General features: G+C 30.3%; 1 protein-coding gene across 1 annotated transcript in view; it reads left to right on the top strand.

Annotated features, from left to right (window-relative positions):
• The window catches only part of LOC129758251 (uncharacterized), a 198,521-nt gene that overhangs the window by 165,927 nt on the left and 6,151 nt on the right, over positions 1 to 26,443 (top strand). Inside the window, exons 2-4 of the mRNA XM_055755721.1 lie at positions 16,008 to 18,233; positions 18,295 to 18,478; positions 19,269 to 19,554. Of these exons, the coding sequence (XP_055611696.1) occupies positions 16,159 to 18,233; positions 18,295 to 18,478; positions 19,269 to 19,554 (2,545 nt within the window). The 5' untranslated portion in view covers positions 16,008 to 16,158. The remainder of the gene's footprint in view (positions 1 to 16,007; positions 18,234 to 18,294; positions 18,479 to 19,268; positions 19,555 to 26,443) is intronic.

Below are 26,443 nucleotides of genomic sequence, written 5' to 3' on the forward strand. Positions count from 1 at the left end.
TTCTTAAAATTGTACGTCTCGGTAGTCGAGTGGTTAGCGTGGGAAGACGGTAATCGCTGGTCCACTGATGGCATGGGTTCGATTCCAATCTCGGTACTGGGTGTTAAATGTTAATCTTAAGTTGTCCACGTCATTTATATTCAGTCTGTAAAGCCTGAATCGGCTAAGACTGTGTATGTCTTTTTTAAATGCTTAAATGTTAATAATGTACAAACTTTTTAAATTGATCCCTGCATTTTAAGACGTTTTCCAGCATTCCAAAGGTTTTAAAGGGGTATTTAAAAGATGCTCCTCTGGTACAAAGAAATTTGATATTTGAGCTGCAATTATTTACCAAAGTGCTTATTTTCTTCATCAACATGACGTGAAATGATGAATCAATTTCCAATTTCAAGTAGTAGATGGCAGCACAGCTTGCTGTTAAATCCAAATTAAGTCTCAATACTGATTTTCCGGATTTTTTAAGGTCCATATTCATAATTTCGAGGTAGTTTTCTAACCGAGTTTTGTTGAAGTTCACACTGAAGAAAGCTTTTCGGGATTTGCAAAAAGTCATCAGCACAAGAATATACAACCGCCAAAGTTCCTGCTCATCTCAACTTCCGATTCAATTGCAAATCATACCAATAATATTGCTAGCCGTCTGGTCAACGTTATTCTGATTATCGGTCCAAAAAATTCACTTTTTAGTGACCTTGATGCAATTCAAATTTTTTGATTTAGTTATCTTAAAATTTTCAAAGCTTTCACATTGTACCAAGTGCTTATTTTTGACCAAAATCACCCAGCACACCTTAATCAATCTCGGATATTTGAAAATGGGTCTCAATTCCGATTATTAGCTAGATAGTGCTGCCATCTATGACTTGAAACTGGAGAAATAGTGTTTTACTGTTCAAAAACATCAGTATTTTTGAATGAGAAGCCTGTTTTTTTTTTGTATTCAAATTCAGCCTAGATTCGGTGTTTCATCATTTTACCTCATATTAATAAATGTTAATGAAGAAATTAAACAGTTTGATAAAATATTATAGCTCAAATGTCGGATTCCTTTGCGCTAGAGGAGCATCTCTTAAAACCTCCTTTAAAACCTTTGGAATAATAGAAAAGCCTAAAAATGCAGGGATCTATTCGAATAGTTCGTGGAAGCATTATTATCCACTTTCACTTAGTAAATTTTTAGAAATAATCTTGATTTTTGTTGAAAACATAGGTGCGGTACTATTCTTCTTCGCACCCTTTTTCCATATTTTTGGTTCTCAACGCAAATTGCTTCGTCTAAAAAAAGTATACTTATGCTTGATTTATCCGTTAAACAATTTGAAAGAAAATATGTAGAATGCGTATTTGGTGAAAGGCCTAATCTAGAAGAAGTCGAAATTCGCTATTTTCAAATCCAAGATGGCGTTCCGCTGAACTTTAAAATGATGGTTATCACAGAAAATCGCATGAATGCTCCTCAATATTAGTATTGGGTGAAAAGGCTTAACAAGAAGAAACCAAATTTCGCTTTCAGACGCCAACTTGAAATCTAAGATGGCAGCTTTCGCCAAACTTTAAAATGCTGTTAATCACAGAAAATCGCATGAAATCCCCAAAGTACTAGTATTGGGTGAAAGGAATTTGGTGGTGAAAGTCGTGAAAGGGTGAATTTTGCTTTCTGACGCTATCATGAAATCAAAGATGGCTACTTCCGATTAACTCTAAAATGCTGTAAACGACTGAAAATCACATAAAACCCCCACAATATGAGTGTTTGGGTAAAAATGCTAAACAAGTAGAAGTCAAATATCGCTATCTCACGCCACCCAAGATAATGACTTCCGCTGTTTTGAAAAATGCTGTAAATTGTCGAAAATCTCATTAAAATTTCATGGGATTTTCAGTTATTTACAGTCTTTTGCAAGTTAAGCGGAAGCCGCCAACTTTGATTTCAAGAGGGCGTTAGAAAACGAAATTCAACTTTTCCTAGTTTAGCCCTTTAACCCAATATCCATGTTATCAGTTTAATGTGAATTTTAGTAATGAACAGCGTTTTTAATTTAAGCGGAAACTGCCATCTTGGCCATCTTGGATTTTAATATAGCAATACCAAATTCGACTTCTACCTATATCGTCTTTGCACCCGATATTAATATCTCTGGGCTTACATTTGATTTTTCAGTGATTTACAGCATTTTAAACATAAGCGGAAGCCGCTAATTCAACTTCTTGTTTAGCCCAGTATCACGCCATATTTTTTTTATGAGGGAAAAGATTTCAAGATGGCGTAGGATAAAGAAATTCGAATTCTACTCTTATAGCCCTTTCACCCAATACCCGTATTGTGGATGTTTCATGAGATTTGCTGTCTTTTAAAGCTTTTAAAAGAAAAGCGGAAGCCACCATCTTGGATCATTGATGGCATCAAGCAGCCCATACCACTTCTGGTGATTTGAAATATTTTTAAAAAATTTTAAGTGAAATTTCGTGAATCACTCGAGTCGCAGAATAAGCCCTAATGACTAAAGATAAACTGGATGTACAGTCAATTTTGTGACTAACTGTATGTAAATTGCAAATCCTTCAAAATATACTTTTTATTTTAGGGGTAAGGATTCATTTTTTTAGGTTTATTTATGCCTTTATTTGCGCTCATGTTTAAATCTTTCATTTGAATTGGCACTCCTACACATAACGGGTCATGAATGATTCTCAGAATAGCGTAACTTTTCGATCTCGGTTTCTAACGTATGTATTAAAAAAAATGGACAAAATTTGCCGATTTTTCATGGGTTTACCCTTTCACGCACTGACAAAATTTTTCATGCAGCATCAAACAATTTGAAAATAAAGTTGAAATTTCACCTCTCTATCAGTCAAACTCTTTCTGTTATGGCAAAAACAGTGAAGCTTCTTCGTTTTGAAACGTGTGCGTTCAAAGAGCGATAGTCCGCCGCATCGAAAATGGACACCTTACGGTACTTGTTGTATGCCGGCTACTTCAGCTTTGGAATCTTAAACGTCTTTACGCTCTAAGATAAAAATCAGGACAGAAAAAGAAGGCAGGTTCCGAACGGCCAAAGGCTCTAGACAACAAGAAGCTCCAAAGAATGCTAAAGAAGAAGACCGAGACACTGGGCTCGGAATTGCAGTCAAAGCCGCAGCAAGAGCATCTGAATGAAATGGTGAATATTTTTGTGAAAACTGACTGACACTTCCAAAAATTTGTTGCGAAAATTGAAGTCAATTGTTAAAAAAATCGAAAAAATGACGCAAAACCATGTCCACACGAAAGTTCTTGGCTGCCATTTTAAGTTTTCCGATAAAACGCCGGAAGGCAGCTTGAAAGGGTATTGTATATTTTTCCAAGTTAACTCATATTATGATCTTCCACTGAAAGTTAACAGAACTTATCTGTCATGGTTAATTTTTTATCATCATCTGGAGAAAAGTCAATTTTTTTAATACAAACATTATGTGCACCTTTTTGGAGATGCCAAAAGACGTCATTCTTCGTCAAAATGCACTCCGAACGAATTTAAACAAACAACACACAATAAGTCTTTTCAAATTGATGTCCTTGTTCAGATGCGACCGAATGAATCGGAAGTTTGTCCGCAAAATAGTCTAATGCTTTTTTCACAAGCTTATCCAGATCTAGTCAGTTAGGCCTCCAATATCAACAGATGGCTTTTAGCATTTTACAAAGGATGTCGTTTAAAGTGAACCAGTTATAGGACGCGAATTTAGCTCAAGAATTTAAATTTTGATCCCTGTAGTGTTTCGTAAGGCGTTGAAAAAATATTTCTTTACATTTGAAAATGTTCAAGATAAATCTTCTGTGAAAATGTGAAATGTGAAAAACTATACTTTTGAATCAACAGCTCTTTCAAATCAAATCTAATGTTCATATTGGTATATCTTCGCACCTGAAGCGCTTTCAAGTAGTTTGAGTCTAAACAAATGTTCAAAATCTCTCCCTTATCTTAAAAAAATAGACATAAAAATTCATGATTTATTTATAGCTAGGAAGGTCTTGAATGAAAGGCTATGTGTTACTGTTGCATCTTGTAAGTTCAACAGAGATGTACAGATTTCCATATTTCAGTAATCTAAAAGTTGAAAATCAAGAACTTTTTTGTATGTAATATTTTTATGGTGTTTACATTTTTTTTTACAATATTGTTGTCCTCATGTAGAGATCTAGACAAATAGATAAAATAGCATCATTCGATAGTTTGCTAGTTTGATTGGCAGGCTAGCAGCGGAGGTCAAATTTTGTTGTGTTGCCGCAGCCCCCGATCATCATTGTGGTTCTCTCCGGTGAACTTTGGGGTGATGCAGGAGGTCAACCGTATCTTACCGGGGCCGGTGCCATCTGCAGCATCTTTCTGTCTCGGAGTGAATGACGAAACACCAAATTCGGTGTACATGGAAGAGCGAAAAAAAAAATTAAGTTATATACAGTAGACATATAAACGAATGAAATTCAATTGCGAATCCAATTCAGCACATCCACCCCCTTACATGTCGATTCACCGACCATATTTAGAAGATAGCTCTAGATAGCTCTATCATTTTGCTGGTGGTTTTGGAAAAGTGACTGCGGAGAAGTTTCGTGGGTGAAACCAAATCTCACCCCAGAAAAGAGTTTTTATGATGACCGAACGGAAGAAGAGCTTGCACCCTAGAAAAGCTATCAAGTTTTCAATTTATTCTGGGCACGTAATCATCACCCACCACCGGGTGACATAAATTTTTCATTGCTAGCTGATGGTTGTTAGTTAGTTTGAATCGTGGAAATAACACTAGAATCGAGTGCCACCGCATAGTTGTTTTGAGTCGTTGGCAAAATTTATTTATGGTTCATTTATTTTAGGTGTTATTGTTTTATGAGGAATCATAATTTTGGATTTGTGGGAGTACCTAAATTAGTATCCTCAAAATTGTTTTCATATGTAAAAATTGACTGACTTTGATTGTGTTCCATCGACAAATTAATCTTGATTAACATTCCAAAAAACTTCTTATGTAAGATGGTGTAGATTCTTTTGATGATTCCTACCTTACCAAAAATAGAACATAAAATAAACTTAAATTCTAACATGAAAAGAGCGATAAAACACAAAAAATACAAACTTTGAACAAGAAGAAAGGAGAAAAATCAACAAAATTAGGGAAAAAGGATTTAAAGGAAAAAGGAAAACAATGCAACAAAATTATGACAATAATAAAAATAAAAAGATTGGACGAAAGGGTAAAAACTGGCAAAAATAGTTTTAATAAAAATGAGCCCAAGCTAAAACAAAAATGGGGAAAAAATAGGTTAAAAGGGTCAAATTGAAATAATGAAAAAAAAAAAAATTAAAATAAAAAAAAAATAATAATTAATTAAGACAAAAATAATTTCAAAAAGAGAGCGAAACTGGGACAAATTGGTACGAAAATGGAACAAAAATAACTAAAAATGTGGTGAAATTTGAAAAAAAAATGTGTTGTCAATTTAGCAAAAATTTGAAAAAATGTATAAATTGAGACAAAATTGAAGAAAAAAGAGACATAAATGATAAAAAAAACCCGAATAAAATTGGAGGAAGATGACAGATGGCAGATGACAAAAATAGGTCAAAACAGAAAAAAAATGCTTCTGAATTCACAAAAATGAGTCAAAAATAATTTAAAAAAAAATAATGTGAGAAAAATGGGATAAGATAAAAATGTTTAAAAAATGGAACACAATTTCACTTAACTAGAGCAAAATTGAAACAAAAATAACAGGAATTGCAAAATGCAACGGACAAAAATGTTTCAATAAGAAAGGGAATGGCAGAAAATTTTGACGAAATTGAGACAAAAGGTGTAAAAAATGGGTCAATAATGAACCAAATAAAACAAAATTGTGATAAAAATGAAATATAAGACAAAAAATTTACAAAACGGCAAACACAAATAGAATAAAATGAAGTCCAAATGAGATAAAAATCGTGATAAAATTGAAAAAAGAGACCAAAAGTGGGTTAAAAATGAGAACAAAATATGAAAAGTTTTAAAAACAGGAAAAAATCATGACACCAGATTTGGGCAACGAAGGGATAACATTGGTAAAAAATGGGTCAAAACAATGAAAAAGACAAAAATGAGACAAAATTTGACATAACTGAATAAATATTGGAACGAAGTACAGCTCAAAAAAAGAAAAAAAAAAAAAAACGAAGAAAAATACGAAGAAAATAAAAGAGTGAAAAAAACTATTAAATTTAAAAGATATCAAATACCTAAATCAAAAACAAAACTAAAGAATTTAAAAAAACATCAAATAAATGAAAAAAAAAACTATAAAATTTAAAAAGTATCAAATAAATGAAAAAAAACCCAAAAAATAAAAAAAAAACAAAAAAATTTAAAAAAAATATTAAAAAAACAAAAAAAAAAACCAAAAAAATTTAGAAAAAACAAAAAAAATTTAGAAAAAACAAAAAAAATTTAGAAAAAACAAAAAAAAATTAGAAAAAACAAAAAAAATTTAGAAAAAACAAAAAAAATTTAGAAAAAACAAAAAAAAATTAGAAAAAAACAAAAAAAATTTAGAAAAAACAAAAAAATTAAAAAAAAAACAAAAAAATTTAAAAAAAAACAAAAAAATTTAAAAAAAAACAAAAAAATTAAAAAAAAAACAAAAAAATTAAAAAAAACAAAAAAATTTAAAAAAAACAAAAAAATTAACAAAAAAACAAAAAAAATAACAAAAAAACAAAAAAATAAACAAAAAAAAACAAAAAAATTAACAAAAAAACAGAACAATTAAAAAAACAGAACAATTAAAAAAAAATCAAAAAAATTGAAAAAAAAAACAAAAAAAATTGAAAAAAAACAAAAAAAATAAAAAAAAACAAAAAAATAAAAAAAAAACAAAAAAATAAAAAAAAACGAAAAAAAAACAAAAAAATAAAAAATAACAAAAAAAAAACAAAAACATGAAAAAAATAAAGAATGAAAAAAAAAATAAAAAATAAAAAAGTGAAAACAAAATTAAAAACAAAGAATGAAAAAAAAAATTAAAAAAAAAACATAAAACAATTGAAAATAAATTTAAAAAAATAAAAGAAAAATGAAAAAAAAACAAAAAAAAATTAAAGAAAAAGGAAAAAAAAAACATACAAAATTAAAAAAAAACAAAAAAAAAGAAAAAAAAAACAAAAAAAAATTAAAAAAAAACAAAAAAAAATTAAAAAAAACAAAAAAAAATTAAAAAAAAACAAAAAAAAATTTAAAAAAAACAAAAAAAAAAAATTAAAAAAAAACAAAAAAAAATTAAAAAAAAACAAAAAAAAATTTAAAAAAAACAAAAAAAAAATTAAAAAAATACAAAAAAAAATTAAAAAAAAACAAAAAAAAAATTTAAAAAAACAAAAAAAAATTAAAAAAAACAAAAAAAAAATTAAAAAAAAACAAAAAAAAATTAAAAAAACCAAAAAAAAAAATTAAAAAAAAACAAAAAAAAATTTAAAAAAAAACAAAAAAAATTAAAAAAAAACAAAAAAAAATAAAAAAAAACAAAAAAAATTAAAAAAAAAAATAAAAAAAAAAATAAAAAAAAAAATAAAAAAAAAAACAAAAAAAATTAAAAAAAATTTAAAAAAATAAAAAAAATTTAAAAAAATAAAAAAAAAATAAAAAAATAAAAAAAAAATAAAAAAAAATAAAAAAAAATAAAAAAAAATAAAAAAAAATAAAAAAAAATAAAAAAAATAAAAAAAAATAAAAAAAAATAAAAAAAAATAAAAAAAAATAAAAAAAAATAAAAAAAATAAAAAAAAATAAAAAAAAATAAAAAAAAATAAAAAAAAATAAAAAAAAATAAAAAAAGTTGAAAAAAAACAAAAAAAAATTTAAAAAAAAAAACAAAAAAAAATTTAAAAAAACAAAAAAATTAAAAAAAAACAAAAAAAATTAAAAAAAAATTAAATTGGAAGAAAAACAAAAACCAAAAAAACAATAAAAAACCAAAAAAACAATAAAAAACCAAAAAAACAATAAAAAACAAAAAAAACCAAAAAAAAAAAACGAAGAAAACAAAAATGCGAAAACGAAATAAAAACCAAAAAAAAAAAAACTATGAAAACGATAAAAAATATATATAAAAAAGAATCAAAATAAACCAAAAATTGGACACACATAGGACAGAATGAGTTTAGAATCGACAATTGAACCCAATTGAAAAAAAAAATATGCAAAAATGGGTGATCCTGCATTAATTTGAACTTTGGAAAAAAAAATTAAAACTTTTCAACGTAGGATGCTGTCAAGATTGTAGCATTTTCCGTTATATACTTGCACTTTCCTCCATAACAACAGCTGTCCGGTAACCGCCAGTTCGAATCAATTAAGAAAGTATTTATCCCCGGTAATTACTTAATTCGATCAGCGCTACGACAACGGGGCAAGCTGACTTGCTTGGGGTTTGTTCATCTGGGAAGCCGCGACAAATCGAAACCAAGCAAAGGGGTCCCCATTCGATAAGGTGTTGCTTGACTGGGAGGAAGGAAATTAATTAACGAGTGACTTTTGGCGATTGTTTGGTTGAAGGCTGATGCCCATTGCAGCGGGCGATAAAATCGGACGTTTTTGTTCAAATAGCGCCACTTACATGTTGTCTTTTTCAATTAGTGTGCAAGGGACGTAGGTAATCTGAAAGCGAAATGTGGGCTTCTTGCTGCTAATTGATTCGACCATTATCGGGGGAAACATTTAAGCGTGGCACTAATATACTAATGTAACTCGTGAACCGATCAGGTCAGTTTCACGGCCTTTGGGATCGTTACACCCACGCTTCCCTGCGAAAGGAGCACAACGTGTAACTTGAAAATGTAAAGGCTGTTGTTTTATTTGCAGAAAATTGCGCCATCGAGTGAATCGATGAACTAATTGAAGGTTGCAACCCGACTAGTGCCAGAAATAATGGGTCTTGAGAGAATTTTCTGCGTTTAATCGAGTCAATAAACCTACACCTACACGTGCAGGACGGAAATGGATCGTTATTTGGATACGGATTCGAGCAAATCAGACAGAAATATGGGTTCGGGCTTTCCCAATTTGGGACGCGGTATTTGTAGCCAATTCGGGCGCGATATGCACGTGGGATTTGTAAGATGAATCACTTGGTCCCTAAATGGTTTTAGATTTAGCTGGATTTGGTACGGTTTGACGTTCTTCCGAGCTGCTGAAACAAAGCGAGGAAGTCATCGATTCAAAATTTATTCGTAACAGTACTTTTTAGGATTTGAATTGACGATTGTATTTATTTTTCAGTCAGCAAATGTATCAACCTTGCAAATTTCTCAAAAAAGACAATCAAATCCTAGGATCAATAAGACCAAAAATGAAAAAAAGACAAAAATTACATAAATGTCAAAAATGACAAAAAACCAAGAAAACAAAAAAGGCAAATAAGACAAAATTGCAAGAAAAGACAAAAAAGACAAAATTGCAAGAAAAGACAAAAAAGACAAAAAAGACAAAAAAGACAAAAAAGACAAAAAAGACAAAAAAGACAAAAAAGACAAAAAAGACAAAAAAGACAAAAAAGACAAAAAAGACAAAAAAGACAAAAAAGACAAAAAAGACAAAAAAGACAAAAAAGACAAAAAAGACAAAAAAGACAAAAAAGACAAAAAAGACAAAAAAGACAAAAAAGACAAAAAAGACAAAAAAGACAAAAAAGACAAAAAAGACAAAAAAGACAAAAAAGACAAAAAAGACAAAAAAGACAAAAAAGACAAAAAAGACAAAAAAGACAAAAAAGACAAAAAAGACAAAAAAGACAAAAAAGACAAAAAAGACAAAAAAGACAAAAAAGACAAAAAAGACAAAAAAGACAAAAAAGACAAAAAAGACAAAAAAGACAAAAAAGACAAAAAAGACAAAAAAGACAAAAAAGACAAAAAAGACAAAAAAGACAAAAAAGACAAAAAAGACAAAAAAGACAAAAAAGACAAAAAAGACAAAAAAGACAAAAAAGACAAAAAAGACAAAAAAGACAAAAAAGACAAAAAAGACAAAAAAGACAAAAAAGACAAAAAAGACAAAAAAGACAAAAAAGACAAAAAAGACAAAAAAGACAAAAAAGACAAAAAAGACAAAAAAGACAAAAAAGACAAAAAAGACAAAAAAGACAAAAAAGACAAAAAAGACAAAAAAGACAAAAAAGACAAAAAAGACAAAAAAGACAAAAAAGACAAAAAAGACAAAAAAGACAAAAAAGACAAAAAAGACAAAAAAGACAAAAAAGACAAAAAAGACAAAAAAGACAAAAAAGACAAAAAAGACAAAAAAGACAAAAAAGACAAAAAAGACAAAAAAGACAAAAAAGACAAAAAAGACAAAAAAGACAAAAAAGACAAAAAAGACAAAAAAGACAAAAAAGACAAAAAAGACAAAAAAGACAAAAAAGACAAAAAAGACAAAAAAGACAAAAAAGACAAAAAAGACAAAAAAGACAAAAAAGACAAAAAAGACAAAAAAGACAAAAAAGACAAAAAAGACAAAAAAGACAAAAAAGACAAAAAAGACAAAAAAGACAAAAAAGACAAAAAAGACAAAAAAGACAAAAAAGACAAAAAAGACAAAAAAGACAAAAAAGACAAAAAAGACAAAAAAGACAAAAAAGACAAAAAAGACAAAAAAGACAAAAAAGACAAAAAAGACAAAAAAGACAAAAAAGACAAAAAAGACAAAAAAGACAAAAAAGACAAAAAAGACAAAAAAGACAAAAAAGACAAAAAAGACAAAAAAGACAAAAAAGACAAAAAAGACAAAAAAGACAAAAAAGACAAAAAAGACAAAAAAGACAAAAAAGACAAAAAAGACAAAAAAGACAAAAAAGACAAAAAAGACAAAAAAGACAAAAAAGACAAAAAAGACAAAAAAGACAAAAAAGACAAAAAAGACAAAAAAGACAAAAAAGACAAAAAAGACAAAAAAGACAAAAAAGACAAAAAAGACAAAAAAGACAAAAAAGACAAAAAAGACAAAAAAGACAAAAAAGACAAAAAAGACAAAAAAGACAAAAAAGACAAAAAAGACAAAAAAGACAAAAAAGACAAAAAAGACAAAAAAGACAAAAAAGACAAAAAAGACAAAAAAGACAAAAAAGACAAAAAAGACAAAAAAGACAAAAAAGACAAAAAAAGACAAAAAAAGACAAAAAAGACAAAAAAGACAAAAAAGACAAAAAAGACAAAAAAGACAAAAAAGACAAAAAAGACAAAATAGACTAAAAAGACAAAAAAGACAAAAAAGACAAAAAAAGACAAAAAAGACAAAAAAGACAAAAAAGACAAAAAAGACAAAAAAGACAAAAAGAGAAAAATGACACAAAAATGACACAAAAATGACACAAAAATGACACAAAAATGACACAAAAATGACACAAAAATGACACAAAAATGACACAAAAATAATACAAAAATGACATAAAAATGACACAAAAATGACACAAAAATGACACAAAAATGACACAAAAATGACACAAAAATGACACAAAAATGACACAAAAATGACACAAAAATGACACAAAAATGACACAAAAATGACACAAAAATGACACAAAAATGACACAAAAATGACACAAAAATGACACAAAAATGACACAAAAATGACACAAAAATGACACAAAAATGACACAAAAATGACACAAAAATGCCACAAAAATAACACAAAAATAACACAAAAAAGACACAAAAATGACACAAAAATGACACAAAAATGACACAAAAATGACACAAAAATGACACAAAAATGACACAAAAATGACACAAAAATGACACAAAAATGACACAAAAATGACACAAAAATGACACAAAAATGACACAAAAATTACACAAAAACTACACAAAAATTACACAAAAATGACACAAAAATGACACAAAAATGACACAAAAATGACACAAAAATGACACAAAAATGACACAAAAATGACACAAAAATGACACAAAAATGACACAAAAATGACACAAAAATTACACAAAAATGACACAAAAATAACACAAAAATGACACAAAAATGACACAAAAATGACACAAAAATGACACAAAAATGACACAAAAATGACACAAAAATGACACAAAAATGACACAAAAATGACACAAAAATTACACAAAAATGACACAAAAATGACACAAAAATGACACAAAAATGACACAAAAATGACACAAAAATGACACAAAAATGACACAAAAGTTACACAAAAATGACACAAAAATGACACAAAAATGACACAAAAATGACACAAAAATGACACAAAAATGACACAAAAATGACACAAAAATGACACAAAAATGACACAAAAATGACACAAAAATGACACAAAAATGACACAAAAATGACACAAAAATGACACAAAAATGACAAAAATGACATAGAAGACAAAAAAGACAAAAAATGGAAAGAAAGTCAAAAAATGGAAAAAAGAAAAAAAACAAAAAGGAAAAAAGACAAAAAATGGAAAAAGACAAAAAATGGAAAAAGACAAAAATGACAAAAAATAGAAAAAAGACAAAAAAAGGAAAAAAAGACAAAAAAATGGAAAAAAGACAAAAAATGGAACTAAAGACAAAAAATGGAAAAAAGACAAAAAAAAAAATGGAAAAAGACAAAAATGACAAAAAATGGAAAAAAGACAAAAAATGGAAAAAGACAAAAATGACAAAAAACGGAAAAAAGACAAAAAATGAAAAATAGACAAAAAATGGAAATAAAGACAAAAAATAATAAAAGACAATAAATGGAAAAAATGACAAAAAATGGAAAAAAGACAAAAAAAAAATGGAAAAAGACAAAAATGACAAAAAATGGAAAAAAGACAAAAAATGGAAAAAGACAAAAATGACAAAAAACGGTAAAAAGACAAAAAATGGAAAATAGACAAACAATGGAAATAAAGACAAAAAATAAAAAAAGACAATAAATGGAAAAAATGACAAAAAATGGAACAAATGACAAAAAATGGAAAAAATGGCAAAAAATGGAAAAAATTACAAAAATTGGAAAAAATGACAAAAAGTGGAGAAAATGACAAAAAAATGGAAAAAATAACAAAAAATGGAAAAAAATTACAAAAAATGGAAAATATCACAAAAAATGGAAAAATTAACAAAAAGTGGAAAAGATGACAAAAATGGAAAAAATGATAAAAAATGGGAAAAATAATAAAAAAAGAAAAAAATTAAAAACGACAAACAATGAGAAAGATGACAAAAAATGGAAAAACGACAAAAAAATGACAAAAATGGGAAAAAAATGACAAAAAATTAAAAAAAATTGGCAAAAAGAGGAAAAAAATTACAACAAAATGGAAAAAATGACAAACAAACGGACAAAAGACAAAAAATGGAAAAAAAGACAAAAATCGGAAAAAATGACAAAAAATGGAAAAAGGAAAAAAAGGAAAAAATGACGAAAAAATGGAAAAAATGACAAAAAATGGAAAAATGGCAAAAAATGGAAAAAATTGAATAAATTACAAAAAATGGAAAAAAGACAATAAATGGAAAAAGACAAAAATGACAAAAAACGGAAAAAAGACAAAAAATGGAAAATAGACAAAAAATGGAAATAAAGACAAAAAATAAAAAAAGACAATAAATGGAAAAAATGACAAAAAATGGAACAAATGACAAAAAATGGAAAAAATGGCAAAAAATGGAAAAAATTACAAAAATTGGAAAAAATGACAAAAAGTGGAAAAAATGACAAAAAAATGGAAAAAATAACAAAAAATGGAAAAAATGACAAAAAATGGAAAATATCACAAAAAATGGAAAAATTAACAAAAAGTGGAAAAGATGACAAAAATGGAAAAAATGATAAAAAATGGAAAAAATAATAAAAATAGAAAAAATTTAAAAACGACCAACAATGAGAAAGATGACAAAAAATGGAAAAACGACAAAAAATGACAAAAATGGGAAAAAAATGACAAAAAATTAAAAAAAAATGGCAAAAAGAGGAAAAAAATTACAACAAAATGGAAAAAATGACAAAAAATGGAAAAAATGACAAACAAATGGACAAAAGACAAAAAATGGAAAAAAGACAAAAATCGGAAAAAATGACAAAAAATGGAAAAAGGAAAAAAAGGAAAAAATGACGAAAAAATGGAAAAAATGACAAAAAATGAAAAAATGTCAAAAAATGGAAAAAATTGAATAAATTACAAAAAATGGAAATAAATGACAAAAAAATGACAAAAAATGGAAAATTAACAAAAAAATGGAAAAAATGTCACAAAATGGAAAAAAATGACAAAAAATGGAAAAAAAGACAAAAAATGGAACAAATGACAAAAAATGGAAAAAAATGACAAAAAAAGTAAAAAATGGAAAAAAAGAAAAAAAAATGAAATAAAAGACAAATATGGAAAAAATAACAAAACAGGAAAAAATTACAAAAAATGGAAAAAAATCAAAAAAAGGAAAAATGACAAAAAATGACAAAAAATGGAAAAAATGACAAAAAATGGAAAAAATGACAAAAAATGGAAAAAATGACAAAAAATGGAAAAAATGACAAAAAATGGAAAAAATGACAAAAAATGGAAAAAAAGACAAAAAATGGAAAAAAAGACAAAAAAGAAAACGTGACAAAAAATGGAAAAAATGACAAAAAATGGAAAAAATGACGAAAAATGGAAAAAAATAACCATAAGTGGAAAAAATTCCAAAAAATGATAAAAAATGGGAAAAATGATAAAAATGGAAAAAATGACCAAAAATGTAAAAACGACAAACAATGGGAAAAATGACAAAAAAATGAAAAAAAAAAATGACAAAAATGGGAAAAAAATGACAAAAAATGAAACAACTGACAAAGAATGAAAAAAAATGGCAAAATGTGGAAAAAATGACTAAAAATGAAAAAAATTACAACAAAATGGGAAAAATGACAAAAAATGACAAAAAATGATAAAATGACAAAAAAATGGAAAAATGACAAAAAATGGGAAAAATGACAAAAAATGGGAAAAATGACAAAAAATGTAAAAAATATCAAAAAATAACAAAAAATGACAAAAAATCGAAAAATTTACAAAGAATGAAAAAAACTACAAAAAATGGAAAAATTGTCAAAAAATGGAAAAAAATGACAAAAAATGGAAAAATTAACAAAACATGGAAAAAATGGAAAAAATTTAAAAAAATGGAAAAAATGACAAAAACTGATAAAAAAAAAAAAAAAATTGAAAAAAAGTCAAAAAATGGAAAAAAATGACAAAAAAATGGAAAAAAGACAAAAATGGAAAAAATTACAAAAAATGGAAAAAAATGACCAAAATTTCAGAAATGACAAAAAGTACAAAAATGACAAAAAATTTCAAAAAATGACAAAAATGACGAAAAATAAAAAAAAACAAAAAAAAAATGTCAGAAATGACAAATATAACAAAAATGAGAAAAATCAATTTTTTAAAATGAATATTTTCAAATTCCAAAATCCAAAAGGTATATTTTTATAGAGCTTTCTGAATGCTGCTTGTAAGCTTCCTATAGACTATTTCAGAATGTTCGACCCAAAACTTACCAGGATTCCACGAAACATGGAGTCTCACAAAAATCCTGTATGTTTTTGTGTTTGCGGTTGAAAAGGCAAATTAAAAGTGTTATTCAACATTGAAATGCAAATTAACAAATTTACAATATAAATTCTGAACTGAACGTGTTTTGTTGAAAAAAAATTATTCATTTATTGAGAAGCACTTCAATTATTTTTGGTGCATGTTCCATGGTTAATTTATCTTTGTTTCATCGCGAAGTGTAATTTTTTTTGCGATCCCGACATCCAACTAATTTTGCCGATATTGATAAGATAAATTCTAGTGACTAGACGCCGTAAGGCTTTGCCCATCTTCTTCGGTCGATTCGATAAACTGAAATTGCAATTTATTGCGTTCAGTCGAAAACGCGACATCGATTGGTGCGGTTGACGATATTGACTTACCTTTTTTTTTCCTCAATCTCTTCTTTTTGCAGTGCTGCTCAGAGGCCTCAAAGTGCAACCCGGTTAGCGCAAAATGTAAGCTGGAACCACTCGATAACGTCCGCTTCGCGACAGCTGTGAGCTTTTTTTCCAGCAATTAATTTTTGTTAAAATCGGTGAACGTAACGCATCTAAAACTGATTGATGGATACCATCGAGGAAGCGGCGGCGACCGCCAACGGATCGCTTCAACTCGCCGGGGAGTTGGAACCGACGGATGTGAACGACACCACCAAGTCGTCCCAGAGTTCGTCGTTTGCCGTGCCGGATTACAACTGTTCTTCCCTGGTGGGATCGGAGGATCATCATCAGCAGTCGGTTGAGAGTGATAAAGTTAGTGATATTATCGAGCTTATCGAGACGGGAAGTGTGGCGGATGCGGAAGATGTGGCCAAGGTGCTGAATGGTGGGGGAGATGGCAGTGATAGTGGGGTAGAATTCGGGGGGATTACCGGATCGTTGAACGAAACCGGGATTCTACAGAGGGCGCTGAGTAACAATAGTGCCGGATATGCGAGCAGCTGTTGTGGACTGGAAGAAGGCAATGGCGTGAGCATGTCATGCAACTCGAGCATGATAAGCTACAGCTCGGATGCCTACGATAAAACAGGAAGTACTATCCTTTTGGGTAGCGGAAGGCTGAGTAACGATTATTGTGCGAGTGAGGGGGGAAGTGAAAGTTCTTCGGTTACTGGAGGGCCGGTCAGTTCCTTAAGGAAGTCTGGTAGTTCGACCAAGAAGAAGGTCGCCATGAAAGAACCGCTGACAAATCGGTCCCCTAGGAAGTCTGGAGATAGTGCTTCCTCGACTAGAAGTAGTTCAAGGTCGAGAGCTTCTTCGTTGGGTCGATCGATGTCGCTGAACTTGAAAACACCTCCCGCATCTGCCATGAATGTTGCCGCCAGAGAAAGAGCTCGATCCCGGGAAAAAATCACAGGCTCTGGAAATGTTTTCAACAATAAAAATGCTACTCCAAAAACAGTGGCACAGACAAAACGACCTGCAAAGCCCGATTCTTTACCAACTGGACTGAAAGACTCCTCGCCGGCAATCTCAAGGGTTAGTCTATCGAGAACTCCGTCCGTTACTCGAGGACGTACTCCGCTGGCCACCCCTACAGATGATGGACGTTGGCCGTCCGTTGGCGGAAGATGTAACACCACTCCAAGATCTGGCACCAGGGCCTCTTCAACTGCTCCAGAAACTGTGTCGATCAAAACTCGCGTCGGCACTCTTTCGCTGGAGACCAAAGTCAGCAGTCCCTTGGACAAATTTGGAACCCTTCCTAGACGCCGAAGAGAGAAATCCGCTGAAGATCTGAAAGGAGGGTCCAGCTCTAGAAGTGGCTCCCTAACTCGAGAACAGCAAAACCGAATGACCACTTCTCTAGTGAAAAAACTTCCTATTACAAAGCCTGAGACACCCACAAAAACACTTCCAAGCTATCCCAAAGTAACAATCGGAGCAAAGAAACAGGTTCAAAAGACTAAAATCTACCACGAAACCAGTGTGCAGACGGCAATTACTTCCAAAGACGTGGATGACGCATTTAACGGCAAAGCTAAGGATATTAAAGTTGACGCCGTCGAAACCAGCCATAAATCGACCCAATCCGATATCCGGGACAAAGAAATGGAACGGTTGGAGGAAAAGCTTAAAAAATTGACCACAGAATATTCTACCTTGATGACCAAACACTCGGAAAAGAGCCAAATGGTAACGGCCTTGGAACAGAAGCTGCTAAAAGAGCGGGAAGAAAAATTTGCCGCCCAAAAGGAGCTGCAGAAGAACAGCGAACGGGTGCTAGGAATGCTGGGTTCCGTCCAGGGAACACTCCCAACTCTCGAAACAACCGGAGGAGGCAACGAGTGCGACAGCCTCCTAATGCTGGAGTCCCAGATCCAGCTGTCCGGATCCGCACTCGAGAAGAAACAGGAAGAGATTGCCAAACTTCGGAACATTTGCCGGGCGCTCCAAATCGACATGGAACGTTCGCTCAAGAACCAGGAGGAACTGCTGAGGCAAAAGACTGAACTGGAGGAAGAATCCAATGAGCTGCAGGATTTCTTGCAGGCCGAGAAAGCTTCCTGCATGGAGGCGCTGAAAGAAGCCGAGCTGGAGGTGTGCCAACTGAAACAGTCGCTCAGCCAGCGGGAGAGTGAAATCGAGCGGCAACAGGAAGACTGTCGGCATCTGGTGCGGATTGGAGAGCAACGAAGGTAAATTCAAATTCATTTTCATCAACACTTATCAAGGTGTTAATGTTCTCTTTTTTTTTAGACAAGAGTACCTGGGAATGCAGGCGAAGTACAATGCCCTGGAGAGCCGCACCAAGGACGTCCTACTGCAGCAGGGCGCTGCCGTTTCCGGGGCTTCGGTGGCCCTCTGCGGATTGGGATCTCGGCTGGGCCATCTTGTCGAGCAGCTTATTGCGTCCTACAACATTTCCGAGCAGGACTTGGAGGTAAATGAGCCTGAGGCAATCTTTTTCAAGTTTTTTCCCTTCTAAACTCTCAACCTCAAACTGTAGAGAACTATTGTCAAGCATAGAGGTTATCTGCTGACGACCGAACTAACTACAATTTATAGTGACTCTAACGATTCAAAAGGGACTAGCCCTATTTCGGCAATGTTTTTGTTGGCGAACTTTCCCGTCTTGTAAATATGAATTCGGCAGACTCTAATTGAACTGTGATTGGTTTGTTTTCCTTTAGGCAAGTACTAATGATTGCTTTTCTATCGGCTCCCAATTTCTGACCATTCCAAAACCTGAACTAACCAAAAATCCGCCACCATTCGCCACGAATGTTTCGATGTGCGAAATCCTTACTCCGACAACAAAAATTTCTCCTTTGCTAGAGATTACGTGCGATTCGGTAAGTTGAGCCAGCAAAATCTACCCTTCTGAACCAACCAACGACTTGAGTGTGTGGCTTTCTGAAACCCCCCTTAACCCTAATACTTAGCCCCTTGGAAACCCCGTTTTCTTGGACCAGGTTTCATCCGTGTGGTTTTCTAGAGGAACTAGAGCAGCTCTTAGAAATTTGTTAGGTTTTTGTTTTTTTCCAGCGCATGAGACTATCTTCTGAAATAAAACTAATTTTCCTTCGAGTGAGTAGATTTGATGAAAGATTTGATAATTACTAACAAAATTTTTAAAAACAATCATATAAGCATGACCTGAGTGATTTTAAATTCTAATGAAATTAACTTTCCACAAACCGAGATTAATTGTTTGCGTATCACTTTTTCAGGACGTAATTTATCACAATGAAGCCTACACCCAGAGTGACAGCGGGGACGGAAGTCCGGAGGCGGAACAAGCCGGATGTTCCATGGTTGGAAACAGCAGCACGGCCGTAGCCGATGGATCGAAGGATGCCAATACGCCCCTTTCGCCACAGCGTGGCCATTCGTTCATTGCGGCCGTCATCAGTGCTATCCGGAATGCCACCAGCAAGACGGCGGTACTGAAGACCGCGGTCTCCAACGGTGGATCCGTTGCGGCCCCGAAGGAAAAGAAGGATCACTGTGGGCATGGTAAGTGGAAAAATGTTTGATTTTGTAACTACCTAACTTATCGAGAAGCATCCAAAACCTCTAACTAGTTACAGAAGATAATTCTGAAATCGTTGGTAGGGAATTGATTAACAAGTTCAATACGGTTCGTGATAAATAATGGTAATATCTGTCTTTCTCAAGCTGTTAAACATGATTACAAGTTTTACTAGCTTATTTTGAAACAGTTCAATTACAAACATGAATGTGATGAAACGCTTATTTTCGAAGATTTGAAGCCAAACATATCAAAATGAAATTCTTTATTTACTGTTTAACATGTGATTTCGAAACAGTGCGAAGTTTTTTCCCTAATTATAAAATCGCTGGCTCTGGATCATTAACAGTGAAGATTGACCAATTCGCACCTTGGTGTTGGAAAATTGAATCGACGTTGGAACCTTAAGTTTGTAAGCACATACTTAACTAGAGATCCAGACGTTCTTTGAAGTTCCTCTAGTTTGCTTCAATCAGGGTGGCCACAGAATCGGGAAAAACCGGGATTTGAAAATCGCACCGCGAAAACCGGGAAAAACGGAAATTTAGACCCAAACCCAAGAAAATTAACAAAAGGAAATCGAAATTCAGTTCTGGTCCCAAGATAAGCGATTCAAACCTGAATTCAAAATTAAAATTTAAAGTCGGAATTCAACAATTTAAAAAATGTGTTGAAAGAATATCATAAGATTGTAAACTAATAAACTATGTACTCTGGTTTCTCTGCAATTACCACTAGATTGGAAAAAAACTTACTAATTTAACCGAAACCTAGAGTTCAAAACTGCCTCGAAAAATGAGATGAGAAATTCAAAAAGTCTTTTTAAATTTGTTCAAGTATCGCACATTATTACAATAATTTAAAGAAAAAAACCAATCATGGCCGTAGGAACGGAGGGGAAAGGGGTTTCCAAGCAAAATGTTCTTCTTTGACTCAAAATTTTAAATTGTTAATCAAATTTTTATAAACGGCTAAAATTATTCAAGAGTAATAATCTCGACTCAAAACTAAAGCCTCTAAATCTTATTCCAGGTCCACAATTTTTCTACAGTTTTTCAAAAAAAAAAAATTCGCTTGTTGATAGAAATTGAGTCCCGAATATCGAATTTCAATAACGTAAAACTTACCTTGCCTAATTGCCTACACGTCGCCCAATTTTGTTCATTTTTTTGCAAAATTATACTAATTTAGGTTAGAATAATTGTGGATTTTGTGGATCCAAATTTGCTTATAAATATTAAAATTGTGATCAGATTTCAGATTCTTTATTCAGTTTTTTTATATAGAAATCCACTTTGAATCATTATTGGGAATAAAAACCTGATTCAAATCGTGGTTTTACATTCGAAACATAAACAAAATGCATTTTCCATATTCGAAACTCATGATTTTGGAATGTGAAAAAAAAAAATTATAATTACAACTGTTACAACATTTCTACTTTTAATTCTTTTGCAGAATTGGAACTTAACCCTTCGTTTCATAAAGTAACAAATTTGCAACAGTTAATGTATGAAAAAAGTGAAAATTCGTATTTGAATTTAAATTTTTTCACTTGATGTTCTCATAATTTCCAACTAAAAAAAATGATTTTCAAGGAAAAATAAAAAATCATGAAATAAAGGGTTAAGGAAGTTTCATATTGGTGATCCAAAATTGAAAAATCCAAAACAGTTTCATCATTCGCAATTTTTATTAAAATTTACAAATTGAATTTCAAATAAATAACAGAAGGAATAATTCATATTAAAAGGCGAAAATTTAAATTTCGATTGTTAGTCCATAATTAAAAGAAATTATTATCAGGAACTTAGATAAAAAATTCTTAGTCAGATTGGAAATTAAAATTTGGAACTCAGGTTTAAAAGGCAGGGTTCAGACTCGGAATTCAAATTAAAAAAATCCGATTCAGGCTCAACTCGAAGTAAAGTTTTATAATCAAGATAAACAAATAAATGTTAGAATTTCATTCAGGATTCAAATTTCAGGAGATCGCTGTTTCATAGTTTTAATTCTAGACTCAAAATTTAAATATAATATTTATTCAGAGTCGGTTTTGATACACAAACCAGCAGAAATCAGAACTTTTAACTAAAATTTGAATTCATTTTGAAGTTTTGTTCTTTGAAACATACAGGTTTCAATTAAAAAAAATATTCACAGAACTCATAAAACAAATTGTTTATGAGTTTTTATTGGTCGAAGAATTTACTTTATCTTAAAGCGAAAATAAAGCTTTACTATTTTATTGGTTTTCACATTGCAAACTTAAAACATACACATTACAGACTGAATAAATTCTTTAAAACTGCTAAGTTATTCAAAATAAAATCTCCAACTAACATGTTCAATTCTAATCGAGTTAACAAGAGTAGAAAATTAATCTTATTTGAACCGCAAACATAACCTCTTACTTTTATTTCAAAATATTTTGTGGTTGAAAGGCATTTTTTGCTTATTTAAGTTAAGGTTGCCAGAATTTTTTCAGCATGTACCCAGGCGAGACAAATCCGAGCTATTTTACCTTAAAATCCTGGCAAAATCCGGGCATTTGATTCCGAAATGTCGACAACAAATCTGGCAATATATGGGCGGATTAGGTCTAAATCCAGGAATTACTCAACACAAATCAAGAAAAAAACTTTTTTTTTTATTCACCAGAATTTAAATTGTATTTTAGGTTTTCAACCAACTTTTCACGGTTATTTTAATAAAACTTGCTAGATAAATTGTTTAATCGAAATGATTCAAATATTTTTTTGAAATGCGTAAGAAAAAAAATTGCAGTCTTCAAAAAAGTTGTAAATGAAATTTAAATCTTTGATATCGAAAGCTCATAAATGTTCTTCAATGATGTAACAAGAGATTTTTTCGATTGCTTTTTTTAAACTTGAGGATTATTTTTTCAAGCATTGTTTCTTTGAATCTAGAATAGTTATAACTCTATCATTATTTGGAACAGTTAATTTTCATAACTGTACCCCAAGAAACTGACCTAAAACAAAAATAGATATATGCTGAACAAGTAACCAATGAAGTAACTATTACTTTTTTCACTGAAATAAAATCAACATTTTTCTGTATAACAAAGCTAATTCTCTACTGAATGAAAAATGAAATCGTTGAGAATGAAAAACGTTGATGGAAATATTATTAAAATATTGACCTGCAACTCTGAAATTTATGCCAAAAAATGGTTCTGTTTTTCAATAATTTTAATTGTTTAAATAATGTATGAAATCAGTTCTGTTTTAAATTTGAAGTATAATTTGCAAAGTTTGCACTTACTTAAACTCATGATAAAACTAATTTTAAAAAAAGTTCAAACCCTTTTATGGGGTCGTATGCAGTAGAGGATTTAGAAATGTTTTCTTTAAAACCTTTTTATGGCTACTACAAAAAATTACATTGTTCGTTTTCAAATTTCTTTCAAAATTTGCAATTTCATTTGTACATATATTATAACATATCTTGAACTGTAAATTCATGGGTTCTGAAGTTATTTTTTTAAAAGTAAAGGAATTTTAGTTCGAGTATCAATCAATTTAAACTGCAAAATTTCAAATTACAATTTTACTACGCCATGAAAATCGAATAGAATTGTTACTTATTTTTATTGATTTTCGATACTTCTGATTTTTTATTTTTTATTATAATAAATTTAAATATCATAATTTTGAATTCATTTTGTAATTTTTTTAAATATTCATTTCGAAACTAAAATTTCTTAGTTTAAAATTAAAAAAAAAACGGTGGATGAATTTAAATTTAATCAATGTTTTAAATTTTGTCTATATCTCAAACTTCGATATGCTGTTAAATAATCCTCAAAACTGTTAAATAAAGACTCTGAACCTTGCTACCCATATATTTTTTTTTTACTTTTGAAGTCAGAATTCATGATGAAAATACACTGTTTGGTGAATGTTTTCTAATTAGTTGCAAAAAGTTCATTTCTTTGCACGATTCGTAAATTCATCCAATCCATCCATCCAATTCATACATCAGTGGTATACACAATTGATGACCTAATTTCTTATCATGTAGATCGTGGACCGCAAAAACAGTTTGTAGTGAAAATTATTGCTTTTCGATAATGTTTTCAGTGTCTAAAAGTTAACTTTTTAGCACTGAATGCATAAAATACAATTATAATAACAATTCCAAAACTTAATTAGATTTTTTTTTTCTAATATTGGCTTTTCGATATAAAAAAATCTGTACTGAATTCTAAAGCGAATATTTCTAAAACTTAGCTTAAACAGAAGACAAGTTCTTCGGAAAATGGTAGGGCCAACTAAAACTTATATCAGTTCATAATTACCCACGTTTATATGGGGTAATCATAAACACACCTTAACAAGATTCGTGTTACGAGAATATTTTTATAGATGGCAGTATTTCTAGAGGAATCTAAACACTGCGTCTAGATAAAGGTTGCCAGAATTTTTTCATTATCTATCCTGACCGGACAAATCCATGCAATTTTCTAAAAAAAACCTGGCAAAATCCGGGCATTTAATTTCAAAATTGACGACCAAAAATCCGGTCAATATTAGTGCAAATTGTGTCAAAATCCAGAAATTAATCTACAAAAAAAAAAAAACATTTTACATCAAAATTCATCGACTGATTTGAAATCGTATCTAAGACTGCTAAAAAACTTTTAATGACTTTTTTTATAAAAAATTCTGAAAAAATTGAGGGATAAATGAAGAATTTTAACAACTCAATTAGTTTGATTACCCAATAAAGTGAATAAATCCGGGCAAATCCGAGCAACCGGACCGGGTCGGGCTGTTTCCAAATTTTACTTTAAATATCCAGGCAAACAAAAAAAGGGGTAATTTGGCAACCTTAGTCTTGATACAGTTTGTGTTTTTTTTCTTTTTTTCAAAATTTACCCTTAATTTGCCATGGGGCCATTTTTTGTATTCACAAAGGAACAGGGAATGTTGTCCTACAATCTCATATTCAAAGTATTCAAGTGTACAACGGTTTATTTTCAAGATCTTGATGTTTATTGGTATTTTAAACATTGAAAATAAGTTAAGATAATCATACAATGCCTAAAACAAGTGTTCATAATAACTCTGTGTTGAAAAACATGGACAATTATAAAAAATCCTGTGTCAATCAGTGATATACACTGCCGGCCAAAAGTTTGGGATCACCCGCTAAAAAACATGCAAATTCTGATCGTTCATATCTCAGCCGTCTTAGAACATATTGCAAATCGTCTGATTTCATTTGAAAGATAATGTGCAATAGCTATTTCGGAGGTATTTTGCCCAGAAATAATGTTTTAGTTTTGCGCCTAAAACTTAACCTAAAGTTAGAACATTTTCAAAAAATTGCTCTCAATATTTAAAGCCGATCATCTCGGGATAGGGTGAACCAAATTTCAAAATTTGAGTTGGATTAGAATCCTTTTAATTAATAAAACAGACACTTGAGTTATCGTCCAAAAGTTTGGGATCACCCCTTATTTTATTAGTTAAAGGTACATTCTTAAATTTTTGCACAAATTTTTTTGATTGTGTTTTGAGATGTATTGAATAAGGATTCTAATCCAACTCAAATTGTGAAATTTGGTCCACCCTATCTCGAGATGATCGGCTTTGAATATTGAGGACGATTTTTTGAAAATGTTCTAACTTTAGGTTAAGCTTAAGGTGCAAAACTAAAACATTATTTTTAGGCAAAATACCTCCGAAATAGCTATTGCTCATTATCTTTCAAATGAGATCAGAAGATTTCCAATATGTTCTAAGACGGCTGAGATATGAACGATCAGAATTTGCATGTTTTTTAACGGGTGATCCCAAACTTTTGGCCGGCAGTGTAGTTTGTTTTAGCAAATATTTATATTACATTTGAAGATGCACTTATTACTGAATGTAAAACGTCTGAAAACAACATTTTTTACTGAATTTACAATGACGAGGGAGCTACATGATTAAACGCCCTCAAAACAATTTTAAATTTTCAGAGACGTGGATTTTGTGAGCTTAAGTAACACATTTGATATCTGTAACTTATCAAAAAATGATTAAATGTCACATAACGAATAAAAATCCTGTTTAACACACCATTTTTTTTTTTGTAAACATTGCTCAAAAATCCATAACAATTTTTTGTAGGATGTTTTTTTTTGTATATCATATTTATAAAATGCGATGAAAACCTTAAAATAGAATCGAGTTCTTCTAAGTGTTCAATGATTTGAGTGTTATGAAACCACCAAATCAATTTAATAGGATGAAAATTTTGCTATATGCCGACGAGTATGGACATTAAAAGTCTGGAAAACCTTGAATTTTTTATCGGAAAACCGGGGAGAAAACGGGAATTTCAAAATGAAAAAATTGTGGCCACCCTGCTTCAAAGAAGACAAGCTATTTCAGTTTCTTACATGGATTGTTGGTTTAAATGTGCTTCCATATATTCTAGTTGCGGCTCCAGAGAGTGAGTCGATTTTTCAGGAGCTGATAGGGGATCTTTTAATTCTCCAGTCAAAAGAGGCCCTACATCCTTTATTTATGAAAATTGAAATTGTGACATTTTGCCATCGAAATAAAAGAGTACCGTAAAACGGGGTAACATTGATCACCGGGGCAGCTTTGATCAACATGATTTTTTTCTACATAATCATCAATAACTAAGTTTAAAGTTTAAATATCTCAAAACTTATTTCTACATTTAAAAACCTACATGTTGAGTTTCAAATTGGGAAAAACTTGGTTTGTTTTTGAAAATTTCAAATGTAAGTAAAAATTGAATTTCAAATTCATAAAATATCCAGGCTCGCAAACGAACACCCTTTCTGATAAAATTAAAGCGTTTAGAAGCAGCAGGTTGATTTATGTGACA

Source organism: Uranotaenia lowii, chromosome 3, assembly GCF_029784155.1.
Source record: "Uranotaenia lowii strain MFRU-FL chromosome 3, ASM2978415v1, whole genome shotgun sequence".
Taxonomy (NCBI): domain Eukaryota; kingdom Metazoa; phylum Arthropoda; class Insecta; order Diptera; family Culicidae; genus Uranotaenia; species Uranotaenia lowii.